At 38.1% G+C, this 25647-nt stretch overlaps 2 protein-coding genes and 1 long non-coding RNA gene across 5 annotated transcripts in view; 2 read left to right on the plus strand and 1 right to left on the minus strand.

The window, feature by feature from the left end:
- The window catches only part of ACOXL (acyl-CoA oxidase like), a 495343-nt gene extending 484781 nt beyond the window's left edge, over positions 1-10562 (plus strand). For all 3 annotated transcript variants that reach the window (XM_031950986.1, XM_031950985.1, XM_031950987.1), the window contains one exon: positions 10350-10562. In XM_031950986.1, coding sequence (XP_031806846.1) covers positions 10350-10562 — 213 coding nt within the window. The remainder of the gene's footprint in view (positions 1-10349) is intronic.
- On the minus strand, positions 9045-18257 carry LOC116421438. Its single transcript, XR_004231797.1, has 2 exons — positions 18122-18257; positions 9045-10688 (listed from the first exon to the last, which is right to left on the minus strand). It is a non-coding gene; the product is annotated as an uncharacterized LOC116421438 (long non-coding RNA).
- Positions 14875-25647, plus strand: part of BCL2L11 (BCL2 like 11) — a 45716-nt gene continuing 34943 nt past the window's right edge. The window contains 2 exon segments of the mRNA XM_031950989.1: positions 14875-15103; positions 18886-19298. Of these exon segments, the coding sequence (XP_031806849.1) occupies positions 18899-19298 (400 nt within the window). The 5' untranslated portion in view covers positions 14875-15103; positions 18886-18898.

The following is a 25647-nucleotide window of genomic DNA, read 5'->3' on the forward strand; positions in this document are numbered from 1 at the left end:
AGATGTACACACAAACATAAGATAAAGGCAAGAATATAATTTAATATGCAAAAAAACAAGGATAATAGTAATCATGATATCAAAGTTAAAGTTAAAACAGATTTAATCAAAAGTGAAAAACAGAGAAACCACACTATATGTCAACAATATTATTCAATATTGTTTTAGAACATTTAAAATACCTAGACAGTATTAAATGCCTGAATGTATACCTGCCAAAGAAGACACAAGAAATGCATGAACATAAAACACTTTTTATAAAAATAAACAGATCTAAATAACTGAAGTAATATTTATTGATCATGGGTAGGTAAAGTCAATATAATTTTTAAAAATGACATTTTTTACCTAGTCTATTCAATGTTATTCTAATTAAATTACTATAAAATCACTTAGAAAAATAATATAACTATAATAAATAAATTAAATAAAAATAATTATGTTCGTTTGAAGTTCAGGAACTTCCAAGAAACCAGGGGGAAAAGATATAAAGGTAATAGGTTCAGCAGTATCAGACTTCAAACTATATTATAAGGTGAGAACACTGTTGAAGTACAAAAATTATAATTTTGATTATTTTAAATTAAAATAATCTATGTGGTCAAGAATAAAAGGAATAGAAAAATGGAGAAAAAACTTTATTAGACAATCTTTCAGATAAGATGAGGTATTAGATTCAAATATTGCTGTAGTGTAAGAAATGATGAGCTGGTTGATTAGAAAAACATGGAAAGACTTGAACTTATGAAGGAAGATACTATCTATCTTCAGAAAAATAGATGATAGGAGGAAATAAGCATAATACAGTCTTACATATATGTATATGAGTATATATGTGCATATATGTGTATGTTTGTGGATATCTATGTATATGTATGTATATATACACACACACACACACACACACACACATATATATTTATGCATAATTGTAGCCTTCTTAAGGGTGTTGGGGGAAAGAGGGGAAAAGTTAAAGTTGCACAACAGAGAACAAAAGAAAACCAACAAGGAAGCAATGAAAAGATGGAAAGTTCTGAAAATAATGTATAGCATTTATTATGTAGATTTTCTTGAAATGGAAATATGTTGTTTTATATTGAATCTTCTCTTATGGTATGCTATGTATATGGCAATGTTGTTGCATTGTTTTTTTTCTTTTCTTTTCTTTTCTCATTTAGGATTTATGTTTAAATTTTTTTTAATTACCAAAAAAATGCTTTACAAACCTTAAAATAGTCTTGTTGTTCAGTTGCTTTCAGTAATGTATGACTCTTCATGATCCTATTTAAGGTTTTCTTGGCAAAGATACTGGGATGGTTTGCCATTTCCTTCTCAGATGAGAAAACTAAAGAAAACAAGGTTAAGACACATGTCCAGGGTCACACAACTAATAAATGTCTAAGACCAGATTTGAACTGAGGAAGATAAGTCTTCCTGACTCCAGGCCTGGTGCTCTCTCTACTGTGCAACCTAGCTCTCTGAAATGATATATAAATGATAACTATTATTATTACGTTTTTAAAAAAAAATGTTTGACCCTCATTCTGAAGTCTCACTTCCACTCCATACTTCAGAGTCCTCTGCAGATAGCATGACTCTGACCCCTTTCCTTCAGCTAGCCTCTTACTCTTAGAGGCCTCTCTTCTTGACCATTTCTCCAGAGAGGAGATAAGCAATGGGGAGTTCACTCTCATCCTAGTGCCATGACCTATCCTATTATTGGAATAATCTCTATGTCATCACCCTCCAGTTTCCCCAAAGAATTGTCCTCTGTGCTCCCCATCACTATCATCTCTGCTACTATCAATTCTCCCCCCTCTGAGTTGAAAAAACTAGTTATGGCCCCAGTGCCTATTCTAAGTAGATCAGTCACTTTGCTTTTTTTTTTTTTTTTTTTTTAATTCTGTAAAAGCAAAGAATTAGACTGATCTCTAAGATTTCCACTTACTCAAAGATTCTATGATTTGCATTAATTCTTTCCAATGTGCATGTGCATATTTAGAATGTGTAAAATTATATGTATATATGTATAATATAATAATATATCTATATGCATGCATACATACATAGATATGACGGGACAGATCAATAGAATACTGGAAATAAGAGTACAAAAAGCTAAATTTCATGTTTCAGCTCTTTTACCAACTGTGAGACCTTGTAACCTAAACCTCACTTCTCTCCTCTGTTAATGTATTTATACCTTCCAGTGCTCTGCCCAAAGGAAAGTAAATTTTGATCACTGAAACCTCACTAGATAATCTTGGAGTTTATGGACTTGGACCATGTCTTAAACCCAAATCACTCTGTCTCTTATTGATTGACCAGTAGGTTCCAGACCAAGGTTATTATTTGAGCTCTGATTGGTTCAGAGTGAATGTAAATAGAAATTGTTTCTTTTTTGGCCAGTAACTCTGGTCTTCCCTTCCCAAATTGATTTTTTTTTTTTGACTAGTTAAAAGATGTTATTCTATGCCTCATTTCTTACCTAGCCTTAATCACTGTATGAATGTTGCCTCAGTCAAACTGAAATCTGGGAAAGATCTTAGCTTAAAAAGGCCAAGGTCTATCTACTACTGCATCTATATCTTGCTGTTAGACTCAGATGGCTCCAGAGCAGAAAATGAGGCTCATAATTTTGTACAGCCCTTCCCCATTTCAATCCCATTCTCTTACATGCCATGGCATCACCTCTATGATGTTAGATCATCTTTGAGAATGAAGGACAAACAACAGTAACAATAACCACCTACTTCATGGGCAGCTGAGTGGAACAGCAGATAGAATGTGAGTCTAGAATCAGGAAGACTCATCTTCCTGAGTTCAAATCTGGCTTCAGACTCTTATCAGCTGTGTGACCCTGGACAAGTTCAAATTTGGTCTCAGACACTTACTAGCTGTGTGATCCTGGGCAAGTCACTTAACCTGGTGTGCCTCAGTTTTTTCATCTATAAAATGAGCTGGAGAAGGAAATGACACTCTGGTATCTTTGTCAGCAAAACCCCAAATGTGGTCATGAAGAATTTAGCATAACTAAAAAAGACTGATCAACATCTTGAATTACCTATTTTATTCTATTGTGAGCTTCAAATAAGCTCATCATTTCAGAACCTTTTTTAATTAAAAAAGGACTACATAAAGTATTATTTTTATTAGTGCCTTTTTTGATTCATTCATACATGCAAGAAATGAAAAGCAAATTTGTCAAAACTTACATATATAACACTTTATTTTTTTATATTTTTATATTTTGACCTCAATATTAAAGCTGAGTAAAAACCTCAGCATTATCTTGACAAAATCAGATAAGCTTACTTCTTCCTTGATCTTGTTACAAATTGTCCCTCTTATTTGCGGGACCCCTTCCAGTTCATCCACATTCCTTTTAGTCCTGAGCAGAAAATAGTTCAGTGATGTAAAAGGCTTTATGATTCTAAGTTTGGTATTTAATTCCATTTTACAAAGTATCACATAGTTAATCATTATTAGCTATAAAATAACACATCTTTTTCTTGTTTTCATCTTATTTGGCAGTTTGAAATAAATTATTTACAAAATAACTGCTTTTCTTCTTTATCATATTGCTGGCAAATTTTAAAAGAACACTGAATATCATAAGAGATATTCATATCTCTTCTCCATACTTACGTTATTTTCTTTATACTTGGTTTTTTCTGAATATACATTTTCTAGAAACTTGCAAGGATATCCTAAGGAAAATTATTCAATATTCTATTCAGTCTATGAAGAAAATCTAGGCCTAACAGGGTTACCGTGATAAAATCAAACAAAAATCTTAACATAAGATAATTTCCTATTGAAAACAAAGTTATTAATTATGCATGATGAGTAATATGTGTGCCATAATATTCCATTTTATTTGTGAGACAAGTGCATAGTGAATCTTAAGAGGATTATTTGCTTTGTGTTTTGAGAATTAACTTATAGAAAAGATGATTTTAACTTATTTGTGTTAGGAATAGGAATTCCCTCCACCCAGAAGGCCAATTTGATTATAACTTAAGGTTTTAGAGATTTGTCAGAGGTTCAATGAGATTAAATTATTTTTGTAATCATACAGTAAGGGTCAAAGGGAAAAATAAGAACCTTTTTTCTCTCTAAAACCACCCATCATATAGTTGCTAAGGTGATGTAAGGGAAGGAGGATATAATCTCCCTACCCAACTCAATTGATATGATCACAGAATGTACTCATAGTAGTTGAGGTTTTAATATAACAAAGAGTTCAAATCTTATAAAACCTTTAGGAAGTTTGAATACAGATCCTTAACTGAATCAGAAGGCACAAATGTCATTGGATGACCAAGTAAATCTGCCAATTTCTGGGTTTCAAGTAGTTTAAATTTAGAGCCCAGGAAAGATAGAGTAGATGGCGTGCCAGGCCTAGAGTTAGGAAGAATCATCATCCTAAATTTAAATCCATGGTCAGATACTGATTAGCTAGATAACCCTGGGCAAGTCACTTAATTGAGTTTGCCTCAGTTTCCTTATCTGCAATATGAGTTGGGAAAGGAAATAGCTAAACTTCATTATCTTTGCCAAGAAAACCACAAATGGGGATCACAAAGAATTGGACAAAAATAAACAACTTAACAACAAAAGGAATCAGGAGGTAGTTGAAATGATTGAAGAAAAAGTCAATTTTAATATGTTGAAGTAACATTGGGCTGTATTTCAGTTTGAAGAACAGTAAAATCAGCATACAAAAACCAACCCATGCTATCCCAGTAAGGCTTCCAAGTAGTAAGACAAGGTTTCTCACTCTCCCCTTATGCTTTGTAAAGGAGGTGGAGCAAGAAGGTCTTTCAAGCCTCAGGGCAGCTCTATAATACCGTGGGTTGAATATATATGCTTTGTTGTTTCTAGGCTTTAACTTTAAATATAACTTGGGTTGTAGAGGGCTTACCTGAATAAAATCATTCACTCCCACAACATCTAATTTGCAATAAAGATACTATAGGTTGGTAAAGAGAGGGATGACATCAGTTGGTTTCATCTCAAAATGTTTCCCTCACCATGACTATCAGCTAAATTTATGTTTCGTTTTTCTGATGGAAACCTTTGTTGCAATATAAACCAGAAACTATACACACACACACACACACACACACACACACACACACACATACATGATATTAAAATATTTTGAATTTTAATACTGTTCTTCAGCAGCTGCTTCTAGAGTGCCTACAGATGTCTTCTCTAATTATTTTACCATCTTGAGTGTTTTATTTTGTTTTTAAGTTCAATTTGGATTATTCCATACTAATAGTGGTAATTCAATGTGGAATAACCTCAAAATTATTTTTATATTGTTTTAGTGTGAATTATGTAATTGGTAGGGGCAACAAAATTACATTTAATTTCATTTGATAAGTATTAATTACTATGTGTAAAGCATTGTACTAGGTACTGAAGATGAAAAATCAAATAAAAATCAGTCTTTTATCATTTTACCATAGATAAATAATAAAAACACACATAATTAAATAGCAAATAATTGCAGAGGGAAACAAATTATTTTGGATTTAGACATAATAAAATTAACTTTCACTTCTATACACATCAATTAATAGTAGAACCCAATGAGATAGAAAGAATAGTGAACTAAGAATCAAGAAAACTGTATCCTGGTCTTATTACTAATTAATGCCAAGACCTGGAACTGCTCATTTGATTCCGTTAGGCCTCAGTTTCCTCATCTCTTCATCTACAAAAATTAAGTTGTACTAGATAATTTTTTAAGTCCTTTCTAGCTCTAAAAATCTTCAATTCTATAATTGAACTTTGGACAAAAAAAAGTTCTGCTAGCATTACAATTTTGTCTTGCTAATCCACAAAGTAGATAATTTATGCGTCATTAGTTGAACACTCAATGTATTTTCTTTCTTCAAAACAGTTATCTTTTGTACCATTAATATTAAATTTACTTAACATCAATTATCATATCTTTGTTATTGTCATAAATTGATAGTTTAATTTCCCTATTTATTTAAAAGAAAATATTACATAAGAGTCACAAAATATTGAAACTATAAAGGAACTCAGTAATTATATAATCTAATATCCTCTTTTTACAGATGAGAAGACTGTAATTGAATATAAAAGTGACTTGTTCAGGGACATACATAGGTTGAGTTTAGAGTGGCAATTTTTTGCAACTTTTTACCAACTTATTTTGGTTAAATATATTATGATTTTAAGTGATGAGTCAGCTGAGTGACTCATGGGCCACAAATTTAATTAAGATTTAAAATTAAGTTTATAAATATGCCTGTGTTTATAGAGATGGTTATGGTATGAAATCTGATTAAAGTGTTTTAATATTTTAGAGCTCTTAGGGTATCATAGAAATAACTATAATTTTCTGAGAGTAATTTTTGTAGGTTAACTTTACAGTTTGGTTCCAACTAGTTCAAACAGCGAATTCCCCTGAAGTAGTCACATTATTCATATTCACACTGCATGTTTCCACTGGGCTGGAACCAATTACCCTATATTACATAATTATAATTTTGAATATTGCAGATTCAAATACATGGGACCTCTTTAGGGGTTTCATTTTTCACACTAATTGAAGTCTAGCTATATCAATAATATCATAGATATCTGAAAATAGATATAAACACCTGTACATCCTTATAATGCAGTTATGCAGAATGATAGCTAATTACTGGTAATTAGCACCAACCATATTTTTACAGAAATAAAGGTATGAGATAGACAAGTGATAAAGTTGGATTTAGAGCAGCAGTTGGTAGAACAAGAAGTGATGTCTGATTTTTTGTTTTAATTACAGCCATTAACTATATGGGTAATTTTGACTAAGCAGAACAATAACTCCAAACTCATGGTTCTTAATCCTTGAAACTAATATCCATCATTGTATGGTCAATGAGAAACATAAACAGGAGAAAATAAGTTGGCCCCTCAATGTGATATATTATTTATAAAGTTAATTAGATTTTATGGGACAAAGCAAATTATTTTCTTCTTAATGATTTTTTAATTGCAAGTGTGATTATGATATTAGGAAGTTGAGGACTAAAGAGACTCAAGTATGGTGTGGTTGTTGGCATTTATACTCAGAAGTTCAGAGGTTAGCCTTTGAAAAGTCATGTAACCTCCTGAACTTCAATTTCATCGTCAATAAAATGGACATAGTAATACTTTGTTATTTGCCTCACTGTGTTGCTATGAGATTTAAATAAGATTAATTTATATAAAGCATTTTGTAAATTTTCAAAATGCTGTGTAACTCTACTATACTATGAAGGAGCAAAAAAATTATGAAGGGAATACAGAAATATATCTATGAAATAAGGTATCTTTGAAGTGTGGGGTTATAAACGTGAATATTTTTATTAAGAATCTTGAAACCTGAGTCCTAATATTAGCTTTGCCAGTAACTTTGACAAAATGTGACAATCAACACTATGGGTTACCAAATTTTTACTGTTTCTCATTTTTAAACAAGGCACCCCATATCTCCTACTTCTATACGATTATAGTGGCTTACACTGGATCTTCTTTGTCCCTCTACCCCCAAACCCATATCATGCTCATGCCCAATAGGTAAGAATGGGGTCCCATGACCCAGATCAATAATTCTGCCTGAACTTCTTAAATGAAACAATCACTTACATCACCAAATATAAAGTAACTAACAAGATGGTATTTTTGTCAGATGAGACCACTTCTTTTTAGTCAATTGACCAAGAAACAAGGCTTTGATCAGTTTGGAAAGAAGGAACATTTTAAATAAAATGAAGGGCTACTACATAGGATATATTAGGATTATTTGAAGATAGGAAGTTTCATATCTTGTGGCTTATATGTGAAAAGTTATTTCAGAAAAGAGCATTCAGGTGTTTGGCTGCCTAGAAGACAATTTTATTGGAGACCAAGAGATATTTACTTGGGAAAAGAAGAAAAAATAAGAACTGTCTCTTTTCCCTTCCTTAATTACAAGAAGACCTTATTAACTTTAAAATGTTGGAGGATTTAAACTTATCATTGACCTTTTAGCATCATCCCCAGAACAACGATAATAGTTGCTGCATCTGCAGATGAGAAAAAATTAGATCCATGGAAGAAAGGCATCTTCAGGACTCTATAAGGATACCAGAAGAAAGCTATACCATGACTAAGGATAACTTGGTGAGATCCTCATGAGGACTTCTAGCAACCAGAAGTTCAGTTATCTCTTACCACATTATACGTTTAAAACTTGTGCTCATATTCTCCTGGATTCTTATGTACTTATTGAAAAATGTAATATAGATGTTTGGGGAATATTCTATAACAAATCTTCTTACCAATTTAATAAATATTCCTCTCAAAAAGCAAATTAAGTCTGCTTAAATGATGTAAATTGTTATTCAGTAGATAACTGATGGAGCTTATGACTTACAGTTCCAGATTACCATTATTTCCATTCTCCCAGGGTCTTCTAGAACCCTGAGAGAACAAGTATAAGCCAGTGCTTCTGTATCAATGAATATTTGGATATTAGTTCCAGAATATTTGCTATAACTTGAATGCATACACCTCTGCCTCTTAAAATCCCTAGTTTCTTTCAAAGTTGAGCCTAAACATTCCTTCCACATAAAGCTTTTCCTGATATCCTGTCACTAGGGCCTATTTTGAATATATCTATATAGGGATATTGTCTCTGTCAATCAGCAAGCATTTATTAAAAACTTACTATATGCCAGGCACTGTGCCTAGGGCTGGGGAGAAAAAGACAAAATATAAATATGAAATCTTTATTAGGAGGATTTTAAACTTTTCTGAGTCTCAGCATCCTAATTTATAAAATGGTGGGCTAAGTGATCTCTAGTTCTGAAATCCTTTTCCTGTTGTCTTTTAGGTTTTTATTAGGTACATTTTATAATTACAATAACCAGTGATTAGTCAGCAATGTTATTTACTAACATGGAACTCTCAGCAAATGAAAGTGACTCATAGAAAGTTGAACTTTGAACACATCCCCAAAATGATCAAAAGGATTTCAGTACTGATCTGATTCTTTACCACAAACTGCACTATTTAGTGTTCATTGAAAAATACACATATGAAACAGCAAATTGGGAAGATAAACTTTCTTGAGAGATTCTATTTACCAGTATGTATTGAAATGACTTTTTTTCTTCATTCCTTCTTTGCATTTTTTTCTGTTTGCTTGAGCAAAACAGAAATGGTATTCTGGCCATATCATGTTTTAAAGGAAATTGTGGTCTTCACATCATCAGTTCAAGTTTTAAGAGTCCTACCACATGAGAGTGTAAGGCTTGCATTTGTATAAATCATGATTTTTAAAGCTGTGGGAAGGAAAAAATGAGGCTTTCTCTAGATTTTCTTTAAGAAGTGGAATTAAGGAAAAGTAATTAGAGAACCTTTTAGAAATGAGAGTGAAGATTGGGAAAGGCAGGAAGTTCATTTCTCCTTTTTTTTGCTAAAGTATAGAAAAACAGATGCCTCCATTGGTTATACAGGTCTCCATTGAGAAAACATCAAGTCTTAAAATATATACATATGTAAATATACATATCTATATAGACATGTATATATATTTATGAAATTATACCTAAATTAGGAGCTACTTTTGGTTTATTGCCTTACCTCCAAAGAAAATTACCAGCAGCAGCCTACAGACCATTTTTGGGATATGTTACCAGGAAACCTGGGTTTTGTTTGTTTTTCTTCTATGTTTCCAACTTTCAGAGGTATTTCTGACCTGATAGATGTTACATATTGTGTGTTTACATACAACCTAGCTCCCTTTTAGACTATGTTGGCATTACAAAACTTTGAAAGCTACAACAAACCAAGGTAGTTAATTCCATAAATCAGGGGCATTCTTTGTGAATGCAGGCAGGTGACTGGGATTTTGTCGATTCCCCAGGATTGATTTTCCCCTCATTCAGTCACTTTTATTTATTTATTTTACTTATGGGTAGGGAGAGATTATACCAGAGAAGTGACACCTAGAGTGAATTTAGGGAAACTCTTAATAGTTCCTAGATTTAGGGACCAGTTTCTAAGAATGGAGAAGGAATAAATTGAATACTTTTTCATGATCCTAGGATCTGTCTTGGGGCAAGGTCTGAGAGAGAGAAGATTTTAGGTAAGCTATACATGCATCATTGTGTGTTTGATGCCAAAACCTTGCAGAGAAAAGTAGGGAGGAGAAAAGGATAAAAGGGAGAGATGGAGACAGGAAGATAGACTGATCCCTGAGGGAGATGGGATGAGGAGGGGAAAAGATACCCTGCACCATAGCAAAGCAGCACCAAAGCTTGACTTCTCACTGTCTTGTCTTGCAGCTGCTGAATTTATGTGACTCGGTGAAGGAGGATGCACTGAAGGTGATTTCAGCCTTTAACATTCCTCACAGCTCTATCCACGCGCCGATTGCTGGCATTCCCAATTCCCGAGCATCCTGGGCGTTTTACCCTTCACCCCAGCCTCAAGAGCAGCCAAAGTCGTCCAAGGAAGGAATGGGACACCAGCGGCTCAAATTTGGGGCCAAGTTATAAACGTGTCGTTTTCGGTGTTGTTTGCAGTCTCCACGGTGGTTCATTTCACAGAATCAGGAAGCTCACCCTTGATGCGTGCCACGAAAACAATCCCGTTTAGGTCCATGCTTGATCACTTGGCCCCTGCTGATAAAGAAAGGGCACAAACTGGGGCCAGGCAATGAAAGCAATGTGGCCACGAGTCTTTCACTATAGTTGTCTATCAACGGGATCAGGGAGGCCAAGACAGGCAAGAAACACGAGTCTGATTGCTGATGGGTCTGGCTGGACTGGAGTCCTAAGGGAATGAGAGGAATGAGTTCGGATGAGGTGGGGGTAGAAAGTGCTGAATTGGAAAGGACTTCAGGTCTTGTCTCTGCTGGAGAGCTCACCTTTGCTGTCCTGGCCACTCAATCTCGCACACTACTGAGGGATGGTACAAAGCCGATCGATAAACTGTCATTTCTGGTTTTTGCAGATTTATATCTAAAGAGATATATCTCTATGGATGGGATTCCTAAATCAGATTCTGAGGGATTCCGGGAAAGCAGGCAAAATGTAAACAAACCCACCTAACTCCTTTCCCTTCCCAGCCAGTGCCTCAGCTAGCTTAGGTGCTTAGCTGTTTCAGTGAGTCAGACCCACTTAGCTTCTTAAAGGAAATGCCCCGGAGATGACTGACTGATAATACCTTTTGGAATTTTACTCAGAGATCTCAAAGCAAATGGTCTAGAGGAGCCCGGGAAAAACTAAACTGGTCCTCAGAACTATTTACCAACTAATGCAAACAACTTCTGTAAAGGTTGGGGGAGGGAGGAAGCGGTATTTTAGAAACACATTTTAAATCATTTTTACTATATGTTTTTAAGCTGTCGAGTTAAAAAAAATAACGTAGAAAGTTTAATAAAGAAATAAAAACAAAGAAGACGGTGTTCTTTGTTTCTTTAGAAGTTAAAGCAGAGAATAAAGGTCGGCTTTATTATTTAATCTTAAGATTTTCGGAACTGAGTTGGGATCCTAAAACACAAGAATTTTTGCACTCGCAATTCTAGCATGAGGATTGTGATTTTATACTTCACGGACAAAATATCCTCCTCCTATACTTGTCTCCCATACCCTCAACAACTAAACAAAACGGGAGTAAAAAGAGCTTGTCTGAGTAAAATCATTTTGACTTTCCAGGTTCCGGAATCAAGAAAAAAAGAAACTAGTGCTTTTTTATTTTTCTCACCCGAGGAGCCAAAAAAAGAAAAAGTTTCCAGGGAAGAAACCTTCACAGTCAGAAATTAGTCCAATTGGGCTAGTAAGCCCTGGAATTCCAGCAAACATAAAAGGGACTGGGATGGAAGAAAGGACAGGACTTCGGGCTTTGTCGTCACCTCGGAGGAGACGCACAGGAAAAGCTTTGTTTCGGACTGTAGTTCTACAAGAGTTATTGCAGTTATTTTCGCAACCATCACTTTAACAGTAACAATAATAAATGCGATGTTACCAAAGTTTTAGTTCTTCCTTTGATTACTTCCAAATCACCGTGGAATACGCATTTGAATTACCCCAAATTAAAAAGTATAAATGATTATGTTTGAACAGTGGGATTTGGGGAAGCAAGTCGAACAAGGATATTTCTTTGTAAAAAAATCTTTGTATTTTTGCGAAATCTTTTTCTTTCTTCCCCACCCCCATTTCTTTGTCACTATTCACTGTCTTTCATCCACAAGCTGCCTGATCCCCGAGTGCACCTGGTTCATTTCTGACAATTCCTCTGCAGAAAGCTTTCCGGTTTTCTGACACCCACTTCTAATGAAATGCGTGATGTTTTTTCTTTACAACCTAACCACTGTGCAAATGGAGCGGTTTTACATATTCCCCTTCTAAAAGGAGAGTACAAAAACCCTAGTATTGCTTAAAAAAATTTTTTTTAAGATTTGTTTTTTCTTTACCTCACCCCGCCTTCTTGTTTTCCATGTACCTATCTCAATTAAAGATCTCTATACATGAAATAGTTTGCTAGATACAAAAGCTAATTTAAATATTTTTGGTCTTTTTAGATTCAAACTTATTTTTTTCTTTTTCTCATTTTTCTTTTTTTTTTTCTTCTTTCCCCCTTATCTCCATCTCTCTTCTCTCTGTGTCAGTCTCTCAACAGAGAATTGCCCAATTAACTTTTTTCTTCCCTGACTACGAAGACTTCATTGGAGTGGGGAGGCATATCCATCCATTCAGTCTTATCCTTGGCCACTTTTCCAAATCACTGTTAATCTGTGGGCAGGAGTATTTGTAAAGGCTCCAGTGGCTTTGTCAGAGATGTGTGGGAGCGTTGAGATGAATCTTTACAATGAATGTTTTGTTTTTGTCTCTGAACTCATTTACTACTCTATTTCCTACAGCAGCGAAATCCTTTAAAAATTCTGAATCTTAATTTTCTTCTGGCATCTTTTCTCTCCTTTACATTTTTTTTTGCCAAATTTACTATATATATATATATATATATATATATATATATATATATATACTTTTATTTTGCTGTGTCATGATGACGTTATAGTCTACATAGTTAAAAAAAAAAGTTTTTTAAAATTGGACTTTGAAACCCGGAAAGACTTCACTATTCTTTCACATGTACACCTTTCTCAGATTTTGGAAGGTATCTTACCTTAAAATTAGCAGTATCATTCTTAGACTTCTCCTTCCTTCTCTCCCTCCCTATCTCTTCCTTCCCCCAACCCACCCTGGCTTGATTTAGGTAATGACTCTTTGCTTTTTCCGTTATCCTCCCCCTTATCTAGATGCCCTTTGTTAAGACGCAAAGGGAGGGAGGGAGGGAGACGTGGCTTGAATCGCGCGGGCAGAACAGGTGGTGGAAGCGCAGCCTCTAGTCAGATGATCTCATCCTGGGTAAGCTGGGCGGGCGGTTGGGGTGGGGAGGGAGAAGAAGCGGAGAAGGAAGGAGGAGGAGAAGAGGAGGAGGAGGGTCTGGCCAAAATGCTCTCTTTGCAGCCTCAACCCGCATAAATAATAAGCTGCGTTCTTTCTTTTCCCCTCTCTCTCAAAACAAACCCTAACAACTCCTCCGGCTCATGACAAAACATTGACACACACTATACTAGATGCCTTTGGCCAAAAAGGGCCCCGGATCCCTGAACCCACTCTGCTTGAGTCCGGCAAACACAAAGCAGGAAATCTGAAAGCTGGAGAGCTCTCCACAGACTTAAGCCTTTAAATTGTGAGAAGCAGGACTTCTCAGTCCCGATGCAGAACATAGGGAAAAGCAGCAATTTTTTATGATGTCTCCAAAACTTTCTTTAAAGATTTCAGTTGTAAACTTTTTCTTTTCATGTTTTTCCTCCATCCATTCACTTTTCTTCGATCAACCCTCATTCAGGTTTTCTACCTCCTCTGGCAGAAAACCTTCCTGCTTCTTTCCTTTCTGCCTTGTTCTTCACTCCCAATTAATGGCGTTCATATTCCGAGAATGGACCGTTTAGGGGAAATTCTGGGGGGCGTCTGGGATTCTCCGGAGACACGTATTGGTTTGCATCAGCGATACAAACTCCCGACAGAGTGGATAGCCCTGCTGAGCCCCCAGCACGGCCCCTCACCAGCGGCCGGTGGTAACTTCCCTTTCCCCCTCCCTTTATTTCCGAAACTCTGCGCTCTCTGCGGGGCAGGCGTGCCCAGGGGCGAGGTGCAAAACGACTCGCCTAAAGCGTCTAGGAGAACGGCTTGGGAAATCCGAGAAGCTGGCGGGCCAGGGGACCCAAGGCCTCGGAGCCGCTGCCCTCTCCTCGCAGCCGGCTCCGGGCAGAACGTGGCCCAGTCCTAGAGCGCCCCCTGTCCCCGCCCCTGGCGGCTTCGCGTGCATTTGCTAGAAAGGAAGAGCAGCTTTAGTGGGGAGGGGGAAACATCTCCGCCGGAGCAGTCTGAATCACTCTAGTAAACACAGAGAACCCGTGACCAGGCTTGCTCCGCCCGCTGGGCACCGGACCTCCACTTAGCCGCCTCACAAACAGGAATGGAACGCGTCTGTGCTTCGGAGGAGGGACGACCCGAGGAGAAGGGACCGGGTGGGGTTCACCCTGCCCCCACCCTCGCCTTTACCTGTCGGGACTTGCCTGCTCCGGGCTCCGAGGGGGCGAGGTCAGCCGCTGCGGGGCGGGGCTACTAGGGGGCGGACCCCGCGGTGATTGGATGGCCAGTTCTGGGGCGCCCAGCCTGGGCTCAGCTGCTGCGCTGCGCAGGTTTCACTTCATAGCTCGCTGCTGCCTGGTGTCCTGCTCTTTTAGGAGCTGACTGTTCCCAGCAGTGCAGCAGCCTCTGCGCCGCCTCCGCCGCAGCCAGTACAGCAGCAGCAGCCACCGCAGCCGCCGCCGCAGGCGCAGCATCGCCGCCGCCGCCGCCGCTACCGCTGGGGCTGCGCAGCCTTGGCCACTGCCATCTTCGCCACTCCACGGAGCCCTCAACCAGAGCGACCGCCAGCCCTCTGATCGCTCTCCACCTCCTTCCTTTCCCCTGCCCGCTCGCCCCCAATGTCTGACTCTGACTCTCGGACAGAGAAGCGTAAGGTAAGCCTACAACAGTTGGCCACTGAGAAAACACAAGGGGATCAGGAGACCCTGGAGGGCCTCTTCATGTTTCCCTCGCTTAGAGGGGGAAAGAGGGCGCGCTCTGCGTCCCCGGGGGGCAACAGACCCTAATGTGCGAAAGTCGCTCCCCACTCTTTCAGCCTTCCCGCGCTGGCGTCCACGTGCCAGCCAAGGAGAATCTTTACTGTCCCGGAACTGGGGGTAGGGGTAGAGGGGGTGCTCGTCGGTGAGATTCCTCTTGCGCCCTTGAGTTGTTGCCGAAGTTTACCAAAGTTGAGGGATTTGGACTTCGAAAATGCGTGCATCCTGAGGGGTAGTCAAGACATGGTAGATATGGCCGAGAACCGGAGACTTTACATTGATGTTGGTTCTGTGTTTCTTTGAGGACATGCAGGACAATTAAGTAGCGGATGGGGGAGGTGGTCGGTCAGTCTGGGCACTTTTCCGAGAGCAAGGGGATGTAGAGGCCCCTCTTCTTGGGTTTTGTTTTGGTTTTTTTTTTTTGGCGCAGGGCCCGGTGGAGGTTTTGATCGACCCACTAGGATCTAGGTAGTTCACCTTGTGGCTTAGGGTTTTCTGCTCCGGCTGTGTGTAGGCAACGCTCCGGAGGGTTTGAGGAACTGTGCAGCGGCTTTGAAGTGACGTGAGTGACAGCGCTCTTGCTCTTAGGCCGAGGTTTAAGGAGAGATGCCAGCAATAACCCTTGCTCAGGCCAGCCGGGCTGCACTCCACCGTCTCCGCTTCTTTCCTGCCCTGTAGATATTCCAAACCCGCTGCTCCGAGGTCTGGAGTCTTCCTTCCCGTTTTTCTCGGGTCGCGCCCCTGCCTGATGAAGACGGTGTCCGCAGCCCGATCCTTTGAGGGATTGATGCTGGGCAGCACTGGACACTCAGACCCCTTTATTTTTGAGGAGGTCGGTGGACTAGGAGCACCGTGTTGCCGCTTGCTACGGGGTAGCTCTCACACTTTTTTTTTTTTTTTTTGGTTGCTTAGACCAGGGTCTCTGACCAGGGTCAGGAGGTGAGCTAGTCCTTGCGCCTAAAGTTGCAGGCATGGGGGATTGAACAGGTCAGTTCCCGCCCAACCTCACTGAATCCGAAGGTCGCGGGAAGCAGTGCTTAGCTGGAGTCTCAGACACCGACCTAGCTCTTTAACTGCGTCTGGGGAGGCGCGGACCTGCGCTGCAGCGAGCCGAGTAGACTGGGAGTGACTAGAAAAAACAATGTTTCTAGGCTGGGAAAGAATCCTTTGGGATACAACTTAGCCGGAGGTGGTCCACGCTTGTCACTTCCTCAGCTTCGAGTTAGAGGGTTCCTCTATCCCTCGCTTCGACCTCTGAATGCCTATGTCCCTCCCGAGTGAGTGCATGTACTGGCACCCGCCACGTGAGGTGCCCTGAACCTTTTCCATTACCTGTCGCGTGTGATTGTCACCTTGGGCTGTTTCTCAGTTGAGAACAGGTAGTGTTTTGGATAAATTGGGGGTGATCGACGCTTTTGGCTGGGTCCCCTAAACTGCGTGCGTTGGGCGGAGACGAGGATGATTTAATGCGGGAGTCGGTGAAGTGTGGGGGTCGTGCGAGTTAGGCCTCCAGATCTTTGGGCTTTAGTCAGTCTGTCGGATGACCGAGCTGTCTGTTTTGTTACGGGGGCGGGAGGAGCTGGGGGAGACTTGTTATCGGAGGCTGGGGGAGGGGAAGTCGCGGGCTTGTTGATTTCTGGGCTGCTGCGGTCGGAGGTGAGGAGTGGGGGGGGTATGCAAGATTGGAGAGCGAGTGTGTGTGTGTGTGTGTGTGTGTGTGTGTGTGTAGGGTGGGGGGATGGTTAGTTTGAAGGCTGGCTGCTGCACGCCAGGGAGAGATTCGGTGTTTTGGGGTGTGGTTTATGTTGTTGGCCGAGGGTCGTGCTCTCCAGAGTCGGCGCGGCTCCCTCTTTGTCTGCTAGTGACATAGGCCCGGACGACGCCGTTGGCCTCCCTCCACCCCGAGATGCCCGTTTTCTCTTCCGCAGCGGAGGGCGAAGCGTGAGGGGCGCGAGCCTCGGGTCTGAACGCCGCGCCGCAGCCCGGAGCCGCACGTGACCCGAGGAGGCTTCGGGTGTTTGTCTGTGTGGCGAGGGTGGTGGGGGGAAGGGAGCGGAGGGGAGGGGAGGAGGACGACGCGCGCTAGCAGTTCGCTGCAGTCCTCGCCGCCGCCGACGCTCTCCGGCCGGAGTGCCACTCGGAAGGCAAGTTTGTCAACAATCGCCTTGCCTCCTGGCAGGCTGACCCGCCGAAGGGCCGCCCATCCCCGCCCCGGATTGGCTGAGGCTCGACCGAGCGACCACGCTTGGGCCAATGGGAATCGCGGGCGCCGCGAGCCCGGCGGCCAGGGGGAGGTCAGCGGTTCTCTACAGTCTGGCTGTGGAGTGCGTGGGGGGAGGAGGCGGAGGCGGAGGATGTTCCCTGGCGGCGGCGGCGGCGGCTGCTGCGGGAGGAGGCGGCGGCGGCGGCGGCGGCGGCGGCTGTTGTTGTGGAGGCGGAGACACCGAGCCGGGCTCGGAGTGCGGGCCCTCGGCTCCGGCGTGTGAGAGTGTCAAGTTGGGAACTTGTTTTGTTTCTCCGGGGATGAAGCGAGAGCCCTGAGCGTAAGTTTCGGGGCGCTCAGTTCTGGGGGAGCCGCAGGCCGGCCGGGGTGGGGGGGGAGACCCCGGGACTAGCCGCGCTCATTCCCCGGGCCGTCCTGAGGAGCAAAGGTGTCGGGCGGGGCGGGGCGTTTTGTTCATCCCACACTTTCCCTAAGATAATTTATATTAAAAAGAAAACAATAATAGATAGTGTAATAGTAATTATTTCGCCTGAGTGTCTTCCCGAGGTGAGATTGAATAAGGTGCTACCTGGATTGCAGCTGGAGTATGTGGAGCTGGGTCTTTTTATGCGCCGTAGGGAGCATGCCCACAGAGAGGCTCCCTGACGCTGATTACTGTTTTTGTATATGTATTTTTCCCTTTGTGTACTTACGCGTGTGCCTGATACTTGAAGGGAGCAGAGTGTTTTAAGGGTTCTTCGTCAGCCCGTGTAAGGGAGGCTTTCTTTCTTGCAGGAGGATAGGAGTTGAAGACTTGTTGAGTTAGCATTGAGTTAGAAGAGGAAAGAGAAGGGGGGGGGCATAAGGGGGTGGAGTTGGTAGTAGAGAGAACTGAAGAGGCACTTTGCTGTGGACAAACTATTGTGACGCACTTACTACTACTGATGGCTGCTGCCAAACTTTCCCCAGATTTGCTGTGATCAGCACATTCGGTAGAACAATGGGGCTAGAACAGGGAACTTGGCCAGAAGCTGCACAATCACTGCATCTACTCTTCACTCCTACATTTCAACACAGTGTCTGATCCATGGGAAATTAGAGCCTACTGTGGGGTGTTTTTTTTTTTTTTTTCCTTTCAATTAGCCAAACCCACCCGTAGTATTTGGTTTATATGATTGGATTGGAAAATTAGAGTTGCAGAGTGCTTGCCTGTAGTGTTTTAAAATTAAGTTTTAATTAAGTTATTAGCACTCTAGTTAAAGGAAGGAAGTGTAACCAAAAAAAATCACACATAGAACTTCTGGCAGCCTCAAGTATTTTTACTTGAAGGTGAGCAGAAGTTTAGGAAAGCAATGGAGTAAGAATGAAAATCCACCTATGCTCAATTAATTTGTGAAATCTTTGTGTCATATAATGAAGATTAAAGTAATAGGTATTATGAGATATAATCTTAACTATACTTTTTTTTTCCTTACAGAAAAAAAGACCAAATGGCAAAGCAACCGTCAGATCTAAATTCTGAGTGTGACCGTGAAGGTGGACAATTGCAGCCTACAGAAAGGCCTACTCAACCTCAACTCAGACCAGGGGCCCCTACCTCTATACAAACACAATATCAAGGTAATTCAGGTGAAGGGGACAGCTGCTCACCTAGCAGCCCTCAGGGACCGTTTGCACCACCCACTAGCCCTAGCCCGTTTGCTACCAGATCCCCACTTTTCATCTTTGTAAGAAGATCCCCACTGCTGCCTCGATCTTCTAGTGGGTATTTCTCTTTTGACACAGACAGGAGTCCAGCGCCTATGAGTTGTGATAAATCTACACAAACTCCAAGCCCTCCTTGTCAAGCCTTCAATCATTATCTAAGTGCAATGGGTAAGCAAGATCATGGTAAGACATGTTTTGACTTGTTTTATTCATTTTTGAAGAGATGTATGTAACATTTAAAAATGCTCCTTTGGGAATGACTTTTCTCACATAGTCAATAACTTTTGATGGGAATGGACTACATGTCAAACAACAGCATCAGACTGATCTTTTAAAATTTTTATTAACAGCTGGAACCAGTTGGTTGAGATTCTAGTGTTTGGTGTGAACATTTTCTTGTACCTCCAAAGAACTAGTAATAGAGTATTCTAAGTTGGAATATGTAAACTTTTACTTGTGTGTACTAGTATGTGTGTGTAGTTTATCATAACTATATATTTAACAAGATGTGAGGAATTTGCCATTTAAAAATTAGAAAGCTTTTTGTCTAGACATTGCTTTTATTTGACATGTCATCCTTTGGAAATAGTTACTTTGGTTTTCCATTCAAATTAAACTTTGAGTATTATAGTTCATTTTATTCATTGTTAATTAGTCTCAGGATAAATTTGATGCCTGTATGGTCACTTTAAGTTTTACAGAAAGGAAAATATTTTAATCCTTGCTATTAAGTAACTTATAGTTGTGGGCCAATTCCTCACCAGGAGAGCCAAGTTGAGAGGGTGGATGGCTCATCAAACTTATTGGACTCGTCCTATTTCTTGAATACATCTCTTGACTGTCTTTTATGTTTGAAGCTTTCTAGCTCTTGGCTTTTCTAGCTTCATTCAAATTTCAGTTAAAGTCTCACCTTCTACAAAAAGCTTCTCCCAATTCTCCTTAATCTTAGTAATTTCACCTCTGAAATTCTCTAAATTTATTTTGTTTTTATTTGTTTAGACATTTTTGCATGTTAACTCCTTCATTATACTGCTTCCTTCGAGTAGGGATTGATGTTTGTGGTTTTTTGTTTTCTTTATATCTCCATTGCTAAGCACAGTATCTGTAACATAATGGACAATTAATAAATATTTATCGACTGACTCATTGCTACTATCACAAATAAGTCACGAAAAGCAAATAACGTTGATAGTCAGCTTTCAAATTTTCTAGTTCTTAAAATAACTAGCATAATTAAAATATATAATTGGAATAAAAACATGTGATATTTGCTATACCCAGTTAATACATGATTGTTTTTAATGTGTCCCAAAAAGCATGTTTAATACTAAGAGCCTGGAGCTGAGTTTCTCCAGTTGTATAACAATGGAAAATCATAACTATCTCTTTTCAAAACATTTTGGCAGCATGAGCTAAATGGCCATAAAATGTAAAAGATTTGTTTTGTAATGATACTAACCAACCATAGATGTCAGAGGTAAATTTTGCTTGATGTATGTATGAGGAAAATAACATTTTATGGATAGTTTCAAGAATATACTAAGTTTGTAACAAGAGAAACTTTAAAAAGCGTTTTGATTTAAAATACTGATTTTTAAAAAGGATGAATTTGTGTAAAGACCAGGGGTTTTCTATAGTAAAGCATAATTAGTATCAAAATTATTTTTTGTCCATTTTTTACCCAAGAAAATAATGGTTTTATCATTTTGAGCTTATCAACTCAAATATTACAAGTTTTAGTCATTAAAAAAATTTCTTCCAAAGGACATAGTTCTTACATTTTGATTTCCATTAAATTTACTTCTAAGTGCCTGCTAAAAGGCAGCTAAGGAAAATCTAAATTCAAATAGGGCATCAGACACTTAACTGGGTAAGTCATTTAACTTCTGTTTGCCTCAGTTTTTCAACAGCAAAATGGGGGTAAAAATAGCACCTTCCTCCCAGGATAAAAAAAAATCAAATGAGATATTTGTAAAGTATTTAGTATCATCCTGACACATAGTATACTCTTAATAAATGTTTATTTCCTTTTTTTCTACTATGTACTCTATAGGTGCTTGTAACACAATATGTTTTCATTGTGGAATTTTTTTTATTGAGAAACAAGAAACTAAAAGTTTCACACATTTTATCCAGGAAAATCTAAAATTGGATTTGGAAAGCTCTTCTACATGCGTACTGTCATCATAAATATCTGCAGACATTTAATGAGTTCTTGATATTGACTGTGTGCTAAAGACAGTGTCTTAAATTAACCTTTTCTTAGAAAGGATGTTTCTGTATCCGTTTAAGATCTTAGAAGTAACTTTATAAAATCAAAAATTTAGAAGTTGAAAGGATCTGAAAAGTCAGAAGGGTAAACTGAGGCTACATACATTCTGTTAAGTATGTCACATGGATGACATTCTTAGAAAAGATTCAGTTCTTCTGATTACCAAAACCAATACTAGATCACTCTACTTTGATGCTTTTAAATTTATGCCTAGAAAATCATGGATCCTGAAAATATACTCACCAGTAGCATATAATACATATAACAAATATTTTAGTTTCAAACACATTCACATCATGATATCAGTTTAATATTCTTCCACAGATATTAATGTAGCATCTTAAAGTTTGCAAATCAGTTTGCATATATTGTGTTGTTTGAGCCTCATAGGCAATTCTTTGAGATAGACATTGTTGTCTCCATTTTATAGAGGAGAATACAATTAAACTAAGGCTTGCCCACAATCATATAGCTATGTAGGTAGATGTGAGATTGGAAGCCAGGGTCTCTGTTGCCTCCAGCATTCTTTCAATTAAACCACTTGTCTTGTTTTGTATTGACTTCTAAACAACTTAATGGATATAAAGTATGTAAAGTAAAAATGATTACTTGAAAAGCCATTCCAAAGCTATTAAGTCTTTTTATTTATTGTAAGAACCATCTTACTTTCTATAGATAAAAAGTCTACCAAGTTTTATTTGTGGTTGAAACTGAATTCATTTAAAAACTAAATTAGTCATTTTGTAGTGAATAAAGACAGTAAGAAGAATCAGTTATTCTTTGCTCCAGAAACATGTAGAAATCTCAAGCCAGCAGATAGTAGCCTCCTACTATATATATATATATATATATATATATATATACACACACACACACACGTATATATATACACACACATATATATATATATATATATAAATTATTTTGAAATATTATGTTTGAAAGGAAAATTGACTATCTAATTTACAAGATCATAATTTGAATTATTAGAGGAACATTCTTTTATTAGAGGAGTGTTCTTTTATTAGAGGAATAATTCTCCCAAAGAATACTTTTCTGGTGTTTATTTAGATTTCATAATAATAATATCTTCTATGTATGTAGTACTTTAAGGTTAAGGTATTTTATATATTGGTGTGTGGTTAGGATTTAAAGAAAATGCACAAAAACATGTTTTATTAGTGAGTTGAGTATGTATGTGGGGGAGGGTACATGCACTTGATCATGGGGATAAATCAGATTGGGAATGAGGAGTGAGTAAAATTAAAGGTAGACTTTAATTTTGGTGGTTTGGGAAATCTGTGAGATGCATAGTGCAACTGTTAGATAACTTGAGAGATGCCTGATAGGTTATATGACTTATCCAGGGTCATACAAGTAAGTGCCTGTCAAAGACAGGACTTTAACTAAGGTCATTCTGACTCTGAAGTTAGAATGCCTCTGTACTATACGTTTGTTCCTGTTTGGCTACCACTTTAAAAAGGATTGATAATTCTAATGAAATAGTACTTCCTTTGTGTTAAGAGTTGTACTAAGCACTCTATAAATATTAACTCTTTTGGTCCAAACAATAATCCTGGGATTTCCTCATTTTTGTAAAATAGAACTTTGGACTAAGGTTCTTGCTAGCTGGGTGACCTCAGCAGTTCACTTACCCTTCTTTGCCCCGTTCCTCTACTCTTATTGGGATCATAAGAGGACCTACCTTTCAATGTTGTTGTGAAAATCAAATGAGATTTTTGTAAAAAAAAAAAAAAAATGCTTACCACAATGCCTGGCACAGACCATTTTTTACTTATTCCTTTGCTTTCCTTTCTCCTAACTCTAAGAACATGATCCTATGATCACTATGTCATATTGTCTTCTAAAGTTAAATAAAGGATAACTATGATGAGTCATATAACTTTTTGATAGTTACTCATAAAAGTTCTTATTATATTTAAAAATTCACTCTTCAGTAGTTGTTGATCTTTTAATTCTTTATTAAGAATTAACCTTTTTTTAGATCACAGTTAATCTCAGTGTTTTAGGAAGCTTCTAAAGGATACCTAAATAGCTCCAAAAATATTTTCTCTTAAGCTTTAGGATTATCTTTAGTGTTCCCTATTTGACACTGTTCTTTAGGGCTTTCCAAAAAAGTCTTGATAATCTACTACAAAGACTTTCACAAAGAAGTTTTTAAATGTCTAGTTTGTATGAGTGTAACAAAAATGTGAGTATTAATAGATTCCTTCCATAAAGAAATTTTCTAAATGATATTGCATACATTTTTTATATCTTGTAGTAATCATTACTTTACTTTTTTCTGTCCAGAGCCGATTATAGTTTAGTGTTTGTTTAAAAAAGAGTATCTCTTAAATACTTTTCTTACCCTTGCAATATATCTTTTTAGGATAAAGATAAGTGATTAATATCTTTATGTAGATTATAATTTGACCATAACATTTTTTTTACAGTTTTTAAATTAGTTAGTGATTCTTATATTGTATGGACATTGCTTTCATTTTAGTAATCAAAACATGGTGCAAAAAAAGGTCTCAGTTCTACTGAACTTTTACTTAGGTGGTTAGAAATTTGAATCATTTGCTTTTTAAAAGATAGTCACATTATATATATATATATATATATATATATATGATTTCCTTAGTTCCCTATAACAACGTTGTCAGGTGGTGGTATAGCACTTTTAGTGGCATGGATCACATGTTTGGTCTCAGATAATGCTGCCTCTCACATTTCCTAGTTGTATGGTCCCGGATAAATGACTTCATTTAAATAAGCCTCAGTTTCCTTATTGCTAAAATGAACATAATACTTTTGCTTTTTAAGTCAAAGGATTATTATGAAGTTTAAATGAGGTGATAGAAAGTACTTTGCAGTTAAGCAAATACATTTCCCAGGTTGAGGGAACTGAGGCTGAGGAGAGATTAAATGACTCTCTTGAGGTCACATAGCGGTAAATGGTAAATTTGAAACTCACATAGTAATTGACAATTATGTATGCTTTTAAAGTGTGCCAAGTACTGATAGACATTCTTAACATCTGAGCATCACAAAAAACTCTAGGTCTTCTGATTCCTAATTGCTCTTCTAGCTATACTATAAAACAAGTTGCAAAAGTATAAGGTTTAGAAATAGAAAAATCACCATTTAAGAATTTGATCTTTACCAGTGCTTTCTTAAATAGTGACTGTTTTAATGGTAAAATTTTGGATTTATATATCTTCATCAATTTCAAGCAAAACAGTATGTCTCCTTATATATTCTATGTGAATTTTCTCTCAATTGGCATGTTATTTTTTTAAAACAGTGCAGATTTTTAGTATATAACATTTACTCACAAGACAATTTAATATCATTTATTTTTTACTGATCGAGAACAAGTTATTGTTATTGATGAACAAGTTAGTTGAAAGTGATGTTAGGTAAATAAGCTCCTATGCATTTTGTGATTGATCTATATAAAAAGTCAAATGATTAACAGTTGGGGGTCTGTTTTCCTTATGTTCCTTTTTTATTTAGAAATTTTTGTAGATCAAGATCCTTCAAAATTAAATAAGCCTTGCAGAATTAGCCATATTATCTAAGATATTGGTTTTTATCTTTCTTAGTATCATAAGAACAAATTTGCTTTGAAAAATACTTTGGCATATAAATACCTGTTCTGTTATGGTAATTCTCATCTTTCTAAAAGCATTCATTGTAATAAACATTGAAAAAGTTGGATTCATTTCTTTCAAGTTTTAAGTGAGGGAAAAGAGTAAAACTTTTCTCTTATGATCATATTCTTAATTAATGGAGTGTTTTTCACCCAAGAAAATAAAAGGAAAGTATATTTGTTGTTGTGATTCTTCAGACCTGCCTTTAAACCATTTTTATATAACAAAATAAATGCAATTAATAATGATTGCATTTCTGACTGATATCTCTTAAACTTTATCATTTATTATAGCATCTTAGAAATATAGCAAGGCAATATGGATAGAATTCTGGTCTTTGAGACTCAAAAAATTGTGGTTTTGAGGCCTGGCCCTGATGTTCAATTTGTGATGCTGACCAAGTCAGTGATATGGGTGCTCTACAGAACGCTCTTGAGTGTCAGATAGGGTTGTCAGTCTCTATTGATAGGAGGGAGTTTCCTTTATTAATGAAGCCACAGGTCTAGTCACACTTTCCCTTTGCCATTATTTAGCAATGTTTGTTTCAGTTCAGTAAGTGTTCTGTAATGCTTATTTTCAGAGAGTTAAATCAGTAGTGAAA

The sequence above is a fragment of the Sarcophilus harrisii genome, chromosome 2, assembly GCF_902635505.1.
Source record: "Sarcophilus harrisii chromosome 2, mSarHar1.11, whole genome shotgun sequence".
Classification (NCBI taxonomy): Eukaryota; Metazoa; Chordata; class Mammalia; order Dasyuromorphia; family Dasyuridae; genus Sarcophilus; species Sarcophilus harrisii.